Genomic DNA, 14,178 nt, shown 5'->3' with positions numbered 1-14,178 from the left:
ATTTTCCTCACTGACATCCAGTGAGAGCAACAGTGGCTGCATGTCACGTTCATGATTGTAGCCCCTTACTCTCATACCCCTAGGTAACAGTCAGGCCCATAAATATTCGGACACCAAAACAATAATTGTTATTTACGACACCATAATGGTGTTGAAATAAATAATGCACATGAGCTCAAACATTCAGCTTCAGTTTGAAGGTATTTACATCCAAATTGGGTGAGTTTTGCAGGAAATACCTCCATTTTTAAAGAAATAAGAAAAAGAAATATTTATATACACTGCTAAGTTCGGAAAAACCAAGAAAGCTCAGAAAATGTACAGATTAAACAAAGAAGCTGAAGGTGTTCTCAGGACAACTGTCATGGTTGGCTCCTCCCACTACTCCATGCGCTTTTTCTGTTTACTTTCTAATCGTCCACGTGCCCCTTTGTTTTGATCTTCCATGTGCATTTGTTTTAGTTAAGTCCCACCCCCTTGTTGTGTGACTCCTCCCCTGATTGTTATCACCTGTTTTCCGCCTGTCCCTCATTATCCCTGTGTTTTATAAGCCCCGTGTTTGCCCTTTGTTTTCGTTGGTCTTTGTACTGTTTGAACTGTTTGGATGTTTGATCGTGCTGATTGTTTATTGTTTGATTCTGATTTGTCTGTCATGTCTGCCCCCCGATCAATGCGTGTTGGCTCTATGACCCTGGACCGTTTAGACTATGATCCTGGATTTGCCCTTAATAAAAGTTGCTTATCTCCGCATATGTGTCCGCCTCCTCGTGTTAATGGAATTAAAATGATTACATATTTTCAAAATATGTTACATTGTATTTACATCCAGTAATGATATTTATTTTACTTCAGTGTTACAAAGAAAAATTACATTTATGTCATAACAGAATAATAGAATAAATAATAAAATCTCTTCTTCTGCTTACATATACAACACAAGGTTTAGAATGTGCACTTTCAACATACTTTGTCCACTTGTTTCAGCTGGGAATGGGAAATAATTCATATAATGCTACTGTTACTGCCAGCAATAACTGCGACTTCATCAGATACCTGTCTCATAAAACTCAGCCAATTAACTTTAAGATTAATTTGATTAAACCTTTGATATTCTGTGTCTTGATAGCTTTCTGCCAGACAACAACACCATGGTAACATATGCAGCACACAGTACAAGATTACAGATAGTAAACCAATCTTGGACTATTCACAAGCTTCTGACCTATCAGGGACAGCCTCCCGACAGAGTTGGACCCCAGTGATCCTTTTTAGGCAATGTTTATGGCATCAAACATGAGAAACATGGCTCTTCAATGAAGGAAATAAAACAAAAAAAAACAATTGTACTACATACTAGCAATAAAGCAATTATTACCTCAATAAGCACTAATATGCTGACCATAGTGACAATGTTGCTTTTTAACAGTATAAATACTTTATTTTCTACATATTTACCTAATAGATTTTTTCCTTTCTTTATAAAATAATCCTCATCTTGGCTTCATTTTTGATTGGTTTGTTTTGTGAAATTGTAATTTAGTCCTAAGTCTGAAGTTCATGTTTGATGTGACAGACCCCAGAAACACAGCAACATATACCAGATTACCTCTATATGTAATTCAACTGCTGTCCAATGAGAAATTTTTGAATATATTCACAATTCTCAAATTTACTCCTGAAATTATGTCCTTTGGAGCCATTTTTGTGTTGGCTTTTGTCAACTGATTTCAGGCATCTCTGGATGTCATTAGGAGCGACCACTCGATGTATGCACACATCACAAAATTATGACTTCCATCTGTTCGGGAAACATTAACTCAAGAGCCTGTGGAAAAAGATTTTAGAAGCTTTTCGAGATTGCCCATCAATCTAATGTCTGCCCAACATTTTGTAATCCCCTGTTTGAGCCAACACAGTCCCCAGATTACATATTCAAAGTAAACAGCATCCAAAAAATGGATGGTACATGAGTTCTCCGATTCAATCTGTGCAACCTGCTCCACACGTGCCTTTCTAAATCCCAAGGGATGATTTTTGAGAGCTTGACACCACTTCAAAAATTACCACACTCGCATAAAATGCACTACTGTATGAGCAATTTATGTGTATGCCTCATTCCCCTCACAGTGTTTGTGGTCTCTCTACACTCGCTGTACACTTTATTTGAAACGCACACAGTGCTGTGAAGAATATTTGCCCCTGCCTGATTTCCTCTTTTTTGCTAATTTGTCACATTTAAATGTTTCAAACTACTTTTAACATAAGATGAGGACAACATGAGTAAACACAAATTCCAGCTTTTAAAAGATTATTCATTTTATTGAAGATAAATATTTATTCAAAACCTACATCACCCTATATCAATACCTGTGAAAAAGTAACTGCCCCCCTAAACCTAATAACTGGTTGTGCCACCCATGGCAGTAACAACTGTAATCAAATGTCTGCGATACCTTGTGAAGCATTTAAGACCCTTCCACAGCATCTCAATGGGAATGAAGTCAGGACTTTAACTCGGCCATAAAAACATTTTTTGTTTCTTTTGAGACCTTGAAGTCGACTTGCTTGTATGCATCAGATTATTGTCCTGCTGCATAATCCAACTGTGTTTGAGCTTTAGGTCACAGGCTGACTCTAAAAAGTTCCAACTTTGACTCATCAGTCCAAAGAATATTACCCCAAAAGGCTTGAGGGTCATTTAAACAATGTTAAGATTCACCAGGTCGGACAGTAATCAAGCCTGGGTGCGGCTAGTGAAATTGAACCCAGTAGTCAACTATTAACAATGGTTAACTGGTTGACCGGGGAATGAGGGCAATAACTTTTTCACATAAGGCCAGGTAGGGCTCTACAGCATTTTACCTTCAACAAGTTAAATAGTCATTTAAAAACACCATTTGTGTTTAATGGGGCAAATACTTTTTACTGCACTGTACCTTGCAGCTCCATATTGCTGGTGGACAGTTAGTAACTGTGGATTGTTGTCATGCATAGTATGAGTGTGCTGTCCTCCAGCCCTTTATCAGTGGTCAGTTTCTGGCCACAGACCAATGGTTAATGGTGTGGAAGGTGGCTGATAACTATGGCTACAGCATGCAACTGTACTCCTACATAACAAACCCATCAGGGAAGCAAATTTCAAAAAGCTAGAGAGTTTATATAAGCATTCTAATCCCAGCAGCATCATCAGAGATACATTTTTTTCTTCCTATTGAAGAGGTGAAACCATATATGCTATATGGCCAAAAGTAGGTGGACACCTGACCATCACACCTGTATGAAATTGTTGGACATCTCATTACAAAACCATGGACACTTATATGGAGTTACCCCACTTTGCAGCCTTAGCAACCTTGACTCTTTTGAAAAGGATTTCCACAGGATTTTGGAGTGTGTCTGTGCCAATCTATGGCCATTCAGGTCAAAAGAGCATTTGTGAAGTCAGGCATTAATGTTGGATAAGAAGGCCTGGCTCACAATCAAAGCTCTAGTTTATCACAAAGGTGTCTACTTGGATCACCACCTTACCGTGGTGGAGAGGTTTGCATGCCTACATGATCCTAGGAGTTATGTTGTCAGGGGAGAAAGCTTCTGGTAGGGTCTCCCAAGGCAAACGGGTCCCAGGTAAGGTCAGACAAATGGTCCAAATGATCCAAAAACCCCAAATGATCCAAAAACCCCACATGATGGAGACGAGTAGGACCCAGTTTCCCTCACCTGGATTAGGGTTACTGTGCCTCACCCTGGAGCCAGGCCTGGGGAAGGGGCTCCTCGGAGAGCGGCTGGTGGCTGGGCCTGGGACCCGGCCGGGCTCAGCCTCAATGAGCTACATGGGACCACTCTCTCATGGACCCACCAACTTTGGGAGAGGCGCTTATGGGGGTCCGGTTCAATGTGGATCGGGTGGCAGCTGAAGGCGGGGGCCTTGGTGTTCCGATCCTCAGCTACTGAAACTGGCTCTCGGAACATGGAACGTGACCTCTCTGGCAGGGAAAGAGGCAGAGCTAGTGTATGAGGCTGAGAGATACCAACTAGATATAGTTAGGCTCACCTCAACACATGGCAGGGACTCTGGAACAGACTCTCAAGAGAAGGGTTGGACTTTATTCCATTCTGGAGTTGTCCAGGGTGAGAGGCGTCAGGCAGGAGTGGGCATAGTCAAAGCTCCCCAGCTCAGTGTCTGTACATTGTGGTTTTCTCTGGGGGATAAGAGGGTTGTTTCCCTGTGCCTTTGGGTCAGGGAATGGGCTCTGACTCTTGTCTGTGCTTATGCACCGAACAGCAGTTCGGAGTACCTGGCCTTCTTGGAGACCCTGGAGGGGGTACTGGAACGTGCCCCCTATGGGGACTCCATTGTCTTGCTGGGTGACTTCAACGCTCACATGGGCAATGACAGTGAGACCTGGAAGGGTGTGATTGGGAGGAACGGCCTCTCCGATCTGAACCAGAGTGGTGTTTTGTTATTGGAGTTTAGTGCTTATTGGTGAGTTAGATGAGATGGCAGTGAAAATGATGAAAATACCGGAAAAACCTGGCACACCCAAACGTGTTGTGAGGGTTTGTTGGGAACATCTGGCAGAGGAACCTACCTGAAAGATCTTCAACTCCCACATCTGACAAAGCTTTGACCGCATACTGAGGGAGGAAGTGGATCGGAGCTGTGGCCGCAAGGTTGTAGATGCTTGTCATGGCAGCAATCCCCGAACCCGGTGGCAGACACCTCGGGTAAAGGAAGCCGTCAAGCTGAAGAAAGAGTCCTGTCAGGCCTGGTTGGCTTGTGGGACTTGGGAGGCAAAAGATGGGTACCGAAGGGCCAAGCGGTCGTAGCTTCTGCAATTGCTGAGGCAAAAACTCGGGTGTGGGAGGAGTTTGGTGAGGCCATGGAGAAAGACTATCGACAGGCACCAAAAAGGTTCTGGCAAACCTTTAAGCACCTCAGGAGAGGAAAGCGGTTCCCGACCAACACTGTATACAGTGGGGCAGGGGGGCTGCTGACTTTGACTGGGGACCTCATTGGACATTGGAAGGAATACTTACACAAGGGTCCATCAATCCCTCGGGCTGCAGTAGCCAAGGTAGTTGGAAAACTCCTTGGTGACAGAGCACCGGGGGTGGATGAGATTGGCCTGGAATTCCTGAGGGCTCTGGATGTTGTAGGGCTGTCTTGGCTGACACGCCTCTGCAACATCACGTGGACATCTGGGATGGTCCCCCTGGAATGGCAGACCGGGGTGGTGGTCCCTCTTTTTAAGAAAGGGGACCAGAGAGTGTGTTCCAAACATCGGGGGATCACACTTCTCAGCCTACCTGGTAAGGTCTATGCAGGTGTAATAGAGAAGGGAGTCCGACCGATAGTCGAATCTCAGCTGCAAGAGGAACAATGCGGGTTTCGCCCTGGTCATGGAACACTGGACCAGCTTTTTATCCTCACCAGGGTCCTGGAGGGTGCGTGGGAGTTCGCCCAACCAGTCCACATGTGTTTTGTGGATTTGGAGAAGGCATTTGACTGCGTCCCTCGAGGAATCCTGTGGCGAGTGCTCTGGGAGTAGGGGATAAGGGGCTCATTGTTACGGGCCATTCAGTCCCTGTACAAATGGAGCATGAGCTTGGTTTGTATAGCCGGCAGTCAGATTGTTTTCGAGTTAGGGTTGGACTCCGCCAGGGCTATCCGTTGTCACCGATTCTGTTCATAACTTTTATGGACAGAATTTCTTGGAACAGCCAAGTGGTGAAGGGTGTTCCAAGGTGGCCTCAGGATTTCATATCTGCTTTTTGCGGATGATGTGGTCCTGTTGGCATCATCAGGCGGGGACCTCCAGCTCTCTCTGGACCAGTTTGCAGCCGAATGTGAAGTGGCTGGGATGAAAATCAGCACCTCTGAATCTGAGACCATGGTCCGCAGTCGGAAAAGGGTGAAATGCTCTGTCCAGGTCGGGAGTGAATTCTTGCCCCAAGTGGAGGATTTTAAATATCTCAGGATTTTGTTCACGAGTGAAGGAAGGATGGAGCGAGAGGTTGACAGGCAGATTGGTGCAGTGTCTGCAGTAATGCGGACCCTATACCGGTCCGTCATGGTGAAGAGAGAGCTGAGCCAGAAGGCAGAGCTGTCAATTTACCGGTCAATCTACATTCCGACTCTCACCTATGGTCACAAGCTTTGGGTAGTGATCGAAAGAACGAGATCGTGGATACAAGCAGCTGAAATGAGCTTTCACCACAGGGTCACTGGGCTCTCACTTCGAGATAAGGTGAGAAGCTTGGCAATTCGGGAGAGGTTTGGAGTAGAGGCGCTGCTCCACATTAAGAGAAGCCAGTTGAGGTGGTTCGGGCATCTGGTAAGGATGGCCTCTGGACGCTTCCCTAGGGAAGTGTTCCCGACATATCCAATGGGGAGGAGACCCCGGGGAAGACTGGGGATTATATCTCTCGACTGTCTTGGGAACGCCTTGGTATCACTCCGGAAGAGCTGGAGGAGGTGGTTGGGGGAGAGGGAGGCCTCTTTGCTTAGGCTGCTGCCACCGCAACCTGGACTTGGATAAGCGTATGATGATGGATGGATGGATGGATGGTGGAGGGTTAAGGACAGGCCACTGGTGTTCCTCCACATCAAACCTGTCAAACCATGTCTTTGTGCACAGGGATATAGTCATACAGGAACAGGAAATGGCCTTCTCCAAACTGTTTTCAAGCAAAATTGAAAGCAAATAATTGTCTAAAATGTACTTGTATGCTATAGGATGAACATTACCCTTCAGTTGAAGTAAGGGGCCCAAACCTTGAAAAACAACCCTAGACCATTATCCCTCCTCCACCAAACTTTAATATATACACTATTCATTCTGATAGATAGCAATCACACTGCATCCACCAAAGCCATCAGATACGTATTTTAATGGTTATTATGGTTGTCTTGGGGTCACACCACTTGCCTTGGTAAACTGAACCATGACTCAAAAATCTAAAAACAAAAATCTAATCAAACCATGACGCAATATTTGTGAAAGGGCTTTCGACCTTGACACAGCACCTTGAAGGTCAGTTTCACTTCAGTCTTCATGATGCAGTGCCCTTCCTAGGCTTTCTTATAAAAATTTTCAATGTTTTTTTTATTTTTTATTTTTTTATGTTGGCTGTGCTGCATGAGATTTGATGAAATCAGAGTTGACTATTTTAAACTTAGCCAAACTTTGCAACATGTTATGATATTAAAGGTTTCAAACATTAAATCATGCCAACCTCTTGAGTTTTATTTTGCATATTCAATGGGACAGTCAGACTAGCAGACACTTTTAGACTTTTGGGGGTTATAAATGTGAAACATGAAAAGAGATACAGTAGAACATGCTTTTATCACTTACTGCACTCCCTGTAAATATGTTAAATAGACAGCAAAATGTGATATATGTCACCCATTTATTAAATAATTAACTGGAAAATAATTCACTTGGTCCTAAAAATGTACATTATTGACCTAAAAGTAATTGACCTAATGGAAACCATCCAAAATAATCTGTTGGATTCTAACCCCTCTGACGGCTCTGAGAACTCTGGATGTTGAGTGAAATTTGATTTGATCTGACTATGTATTCATGTTTATCATGTACTCTTTAGTTCTTGTGTCCTTTCAGCTCTGTCTAAATCCTGAATGTTCCTTCTCCTCCCTCTGTTCTCTCTTTCTACCAGACACCCTTATTTTCTGGCACCCTGCACTCCATTCATTCTGAAATGCACAGAAAAGCCTGTCATCTCTGCTCATCCCTCCAAACACACACACACACACACACACACACACACACACACACACACACACACACACACACACACACACACACACACAAACTCATAATCACCCCATTTAAACCACTCTGCAGTGTCCTTCAGTAGGAGAAGGATGTTCCTAAAACAAAACTGTGTTCACCAAGCTACCAGCTCGTCAAAGGCCTGGGAGCTAAAATGATAACAATAATATTTTCTGGACATTGACAATGCACATTTGAGGTGTTTGTGACAAAATAATTATGCAAAATGGCTCCTAAATCTCCTGTCAGAACCAAAGCTTTGAAACTTAATCCACTTCTAATTTAGTAGACAAAGTGTTGCTGTGTGTGTCATGAATGGCCCCTCCCAGTCTTCCTTGTGTGCCTGTTTACATGTCCATGTGCTCCACCCTTGATTGTTCCCACCTGTTTTCCACCTGTGTCTCGTGAACTCTCGTTATCCCTGTTGTATTTAAGCCCTGTGTTTTCCTTAGTCTAGTGCTGGTCTTTGTTGGATGTACTGTTTGAAGTGTGTTGTATTCTTGTGCTGTTTGTTTATTCCAGCCCCCATTGTGGTTTTCCTGCATTTCTTTCATTATGTCTGTCTCTCCTGTGCTCCGTTTTGGCTCTCTGACCTTGGACCGTCTCAACCCTATTACGGATTTGCCCTCAATAAATCTCGCTTTTCTCAGCACGTGTGTCCACCTCATCGCTCCACACCGTTACAGTGTGTCATGTGGAAGTCTAGCCATTCACTCACAACAGCACAAACAGACAGTTAGCAGAGTGTTAAAGCCATTTGAAAATGCCTGCTACAGTGTACACCAAACAACCAATCAAATAATGCTAGACTGACTGCTAGAACAGTCCTAAATTGAAGTGAAGACATTTCCCCTATTTTCTAAAACTGAGCATTTTAGAGATTCTGTTTTGTTATGACTAAGATGTTACAAATGGGGTTCCTTTCCAATATGCATTTTTATTATACACCACTTTCCGAAAACTTCTTTTTTTGTAATAGTATACATTGTTGAAAGTGTGCTTACCAGGACATATTGAAACATATTGATGCAATATTTTCATTTACACCACCTTTAGTACATAAATATAAATTTGTTTTGCATTATGTGCCAGCTGATATTCTTTGTTACAGGATTTATGCAGGATGTCTTGTAATGAAACTCTTCTGACACAGTATAGCTAACTATATTTGTGGCTTACATAAAAGCAGGCCTTCGGTTTCTTTCAGGGTTCAGAATACTTTTCAGACTTCAAGCTCATTATTAGGAAATGCATATAGGAATTAATAATTAAATTATAAATGGAATGCTAAGAAAAATGTAATGCTAGTTGCCCCCAGGTCTGTGCTGTCTAAGATATCGAATTTTGTCTGTGATATTGTGAAGTCTTCTCAGTTCGTCCGTAATTTTGATCATTTGCTAACTTTAACATCTCATATAAACCTGCCAGCCTTAAAAAAAAAAAAATCATATTTTCATCTTTGCAGTACTGCATGTCTTCTGAGACTGAGATGCTAAAGCACTAGGCCATGCTTTTATCACTTCTCCTCTTGATCACTGTACTTCTATTCTTATATATATATATATATATATATATATATATATATATATATATATATATATATATTCAACTCAGCTGCAAGAGTTCTAAGTTACATCAACTACCCATTACTTGACATATTAAATAAAAAAAAATACTTTACTGTCTTTATTTTGCTTTTTCCTTATGATGCTTTGTTACTTTTACTATTATTACCGCAATTACTGTACATGCTCATTGTCTTGTTTGCTTTCCTTTATATCCTCCTTCTTGTTCTGTTTTCTTCATGATACTGTAATGTTTGATTGGAACTCAACTAGCTTGAGCTGTACTGGACACAGTGTTACCATTCACAGACGGTTGGAATGCCAACATAGCTCTTTAAGTTAGTTGCTGACGTAGGCCTCCTTGGCATGTCCACACCACTCAAGTGTTCAACCCTGACTCCCCAGTTCTTTCCATGCTGCAACACAAACAGCCCCAAATATGACGCCTCCTAATGCTGCTCTTCACAATCAGAGTGCTGCAGCATAATAAACCCCAAACAATCTCAATACCCTTGTGTTTCACAGTTGGTGGCTTTGCTGGCCTGTTTTGGATGCTCTGAAAAGTGACCTTGACCTTTGAAAAGGCACTATATAATATTATTATTATTATTATTATTATTATTATTATTATTATTATTATTATTACTGTTTGTGTTGTCATCATTGTTAAGATAAGACTTTTGGCCATATCATCAAGTTCTACATGACTATCTTTTATCGCAGTCACGAAACATGAATCTTTTCATGTTGCTGGAGTCATCCTCTTCAACGTCCTTGGTGTAACCTTGGCGTCACCATCCTCCCTTACTGTAATTCATGAAACTGTTTAGTTCTGAAAGTTCACAGTGAGCCAGCGGCAACTTCTGCCGCCTTGATCATCTCATCGAAATGCTCTAAAATCATATTGCCTAGAAAATCCTGCATGGTCAATTACACCTATGCTGTTGGTCCAGATGGGGAGCCAGAAACAGCAGCATATAGATCAGCTGGGGACAACATTTGAAGATGCACAGGCTGAGCCGCCCACTCTGGATGGTGACACCACCGAGTATTCTACTGGGCATCATCAGCAGGGAGAGAAACGGGAAGAGAAGAATCACAAACATAGAGGTGTCTGGGGAGAAGCATGATCAGGACTGCACCACCTACGCCAAAACTAATACTTCACACAGCACGGCGGTAAACAGCAGTGTGCCTCAATGGCCACAGTCAGAGTTTTAAAAGGAAAGCGCCAACGCTGGAGAAGCAGACTCATCATCAGACGCAACAGGTTACCATCGCCAAACAAATCTGGCCATGTATGTGGGGGTGTTTTTTTATGACCTAAGAAGTTTAGAGTTGCTTGCTATACATTTGATTTGCATTAGGTTAGATTACTTGAAGGAAAACAAGACTAAAATGTGTGTGTGTGTGTGTCTGTGTGTGTGTGTGTGTGTGTGTGTGTGCAATGCTGTGAGTCACTCTGTAAAGCCTGAAATAAGTTTTTCTAACCACAGCAAATGCCTTCACACATCAACATCTCACAAACAGACTCAAAAAGAATGTCCAGCTCGATGTGTAGGTCACAAATGCAAAATTAGCATTATACTAAAGATGTGATAACAATAGTAGATCATTCACTTGCATTCACTTACAATCCCATAACATCCACCAAGTTTTGAGTTTTCTTTGAATGCTCTTTCAACACAATGGCAAACATCAGATTCATCTGCATGAGGAAGAGATCCAAAGCACACTTGAGTGTGTTGCATGCAATTACACATTTCCACATTTCCACCAAATCCCCAAATCTTACATGGTGTAGCTTATAAAATAATTAATTACATTGCTATATAATACACTACATTTACATTTAGGGCCATCAAATTTAATCAGTGTGGGGTTAGTGATCAGTTTGCAGTTTGGACAGTAGACAAAGTATGTGCAGGTCACTATAAAGCTGTTTCGAGCAGTCTGACCGTTCTCCAAACTGTCCACTACCAAAGTCAATCCAGAGCATTCAGATCAGATATGCTTAATTTACTGAAGATAGGTAGACATGTACACTGTTCAAAAACATTGCCAGTTCTTTGGGGAAATAAAATAGAACCACTTTTGGTTTCATTTTAAGAACCAGTTTTTAAACGTTTCTTTTAAATCTATTAAAGATTGCAGAGGGGAATGAAATGTATTATTGCTGTTTACAAAAAAAAATTGCTTCACACGGTGCCTAACAACCCCTTAACTGTGGAAAAAGCAACTGTGACTCATTGCCTCTTTGCTAATAAACCCATTGGCTTCATTAGAATTCACACTTTTGACCAAATTTCTTAACTTGTATGAACTGAGAGTTGACCTATGAGTAACAAACAACAAAACAATATATAAAAAGATTTAAGACATGGAGGACCTAGGAGCAATAAGAAAAGCTTCAATCCTGGAAAAGCAGAATGTCACCACTGGCCGCAATGGCTGACCATTGCCAAGCTAATCTGGGCATGTGCGTGTGGGGGTGTTTGTTGAGACATATTCTTTTCTATCCTCACTTCCTGTGGACCCTCCGTGTCCCCAGAAATCTTTCCCTTCTCTTTGTCCTCTTGACCCCTCCCCTCCCACTCGTCTCTTTTCCGGCATTCTTCACGCCATTCATCCTGATACAGGCCGAAAGGCCTGTCATCTCTACTCATCCATCTATGCACACACACACGTGCGCACAGGGTACAGTCACCCTGTTTAAACCTCTTTGCAGGGTTAAGAGCTTGATTAGAGCCCTCCAACTGTCAAAAGAAGGTCCAGTCCACAAAAAGAGAAAAAAAATCTAGTTTATTACATGAAAAGAAAAGGGGAAAAGACATTTTCCCCTGTGGTTTCTAACAGGGAAAATGGTCACTTTTTTAACAGGCCATGACTCATTCTTTACAAAGGAAAAAAAAAAGAAAAAAGCAAAATAAAAGAAGGAAAATGCTGCATATTGTAATGCAATAAAGCCAGCATCAATTTTGCTGCCAGAGTTGGTCAGCACATAAAAGAGATTCTGAATACAAAAAGATAAAAGAGACAGATGATCAAGTCGACTTGCAGCTTCTCAACAGCATACAGGCACGCACAAACAAACAGTTTTATACAGCTGTTTTCAAACAATGTGAGGATGTAGAAATTCATATGTCCAACATGTATTATAATACATAATTATTTTTAAAAAGCTGTTTGTCATGGCAGTCAGAGGTTATGGGTTAAGTAATTTGTCTCGGGCCATTCATAAGGAAATTTTAAAACAGTGTAAAATGCAATATGACAAAAAAATAGAGATACATGGTTTGGTCCAGACAGTTTTGATATATATGTATTTTTTCATGGAAATGTATGCAAGCCAATTCAAACTTACCAAGCCAGTGTTCCCCAGTGATCTTGCCAAATCCATCTCGGTAAGAATCCCACTCTCGGAAGAAGTTTACAGACCCGTCCTCTCGACGTTGAATCACCTGAAACAAAATGAAAAGATCAGGCTTGATAAGCAACCAGCTGACATGTTCATTTGGGTTCACACTAGCACTTATATCACACTGTAAACTCTTATTCCAGGGTGACTCAGTCATACATCTCTTGCTTCATTTTGCTTAATTTGAACTAGAATCAATAGCTGAACACTTTTTTCTTTAGAGCTAAACAGGCAAGGTGTGAAAACACACAAGTACAAGTTATTAGTTTTTCAGGAGAAATTTCTGAAGAGCTTAGATACCAGATACTGCAATAGGCAAGGGATAGTTGAGGAAAAATACAGGAAAAAAAAACCCAGGAGTTTCCAAAAGTTATTTTTAAAAGAGCTCAAAATGTATTAAAGGCCTCCTAACAGCTGTACAAGAGCTAGTAGACCATCAAAACTGCCCCATCAGATAAACAGCACTTACAGCTTTCATATTTGAGAGAAAATTAAGTTCTGCTCTTGTTTCAGATCTGAAAACATGTATTTCTGTCCATGCTTCCACTGTGAGAAGACACCACAATATTCAGTCTGAAAGGATGTGTGGCTGACAAGAAACTGATACTGAGAAAAGGAAATAAACAAATATGACATTTTTTCAACTCAAAAAAGCTGCTGGTATACCTAACAACGGACTGACCTCCCCGGAGTCCAGACCTCAACATCACTGAATGTCTGTCGGGATTACTTGGACTGTAAGATGCAGAAAATGCAACCAACTTCTAAGACTGAACTTTGGAGGTATGGAAAAATATCCTTGTATTCGGTGAAAAACTGAAAGCAAGTTTTCCAAAAAGATGCAATAAAGGCAAAGAGTGGATGGATGGATAGATAGATAGATAGATAGATAGATAGATAGATAGATAGATAGATAGATAGATAGATAGATAGATAGATAGACAGACAGACAGACAGACAAACAGAGAGACAGACAGACAGACAGACAGACTGTAAAGTCTGCTGGCAGGTGATAAGAAAGACTTCCTGAACTGCTCTTTATTGCACTGTGGCTGGATTAATCGAGCTCTAAAGCTGTTTCAATGATTGAGCACAATGTCACTGTGTCACTGTGTTGGTGTGAGACAGTGTCCATAATGCACAGCAACTCTGCCAGCATCCTCCACTCCACTGCCAACTCCAGAGAGTCTAGGTTGGTGAGACACCAATTAAAACTTTAACGAACACTCAGAATGAGAGTAGGCTGAGAACGAATAAAACAGTCACGAGAAGATGTGCTTTATTCAAGGCTCAGAAGAAAGTACAGAGCCTCCAAGCCCAAAGTAACAGGCCTACTGAAGTGCAATGTACTTTAAAGCATATTGACATTCAAATGATAATGACATCCTGTTGTTGT

The 14,178-nt window shown here is 41.6% G+C and overlaps 1 protein-coding gene across 2 annotated transcripts in view; it reads right to left on the bottom strand.

Annotated features, from left to right (window-relative positions):
* Positions 1-14,178, bottom strand: part of LOC108428067 (fibrinogen C domain containing 1) — a 201,248-nt gene that overhangs the window by 42,533 nt on the left and 144,537 nt on the right. For both annotated transcript variants that reach the window (XM_017698786.2, XM_017698793.2), the window contains one exon: positions 12,729-12,825. In XM_017698786.2, the coding sequence (XP_017554275.2) occupies positions 12,729-12,825 (97 nt within the window). The remainder of the gene's footprint in view (positions 1-12,728; positions 12,826-14,178) is intronic.

This window comes from Pygocentrus nattereri, chromosome 23, assembly GCF_015220715.1.
Source record: "Pygocentrus nattereri isolate fPygNat1 chromosome 23, fPygNat1.pri, whole genome shotgun sequence".
NCBI classification, from domain to species: Eukaryota; Metazoa; Chordata; class Actinopteri; order Characiformes; family Serrasalmidae; genus Pygocentrus; species Pygocentrus nattereri.
Note: the sequence above shows the minus strand (reverse complement) of the source record. Positions and strands in the feature narration are given on the sequence as shown.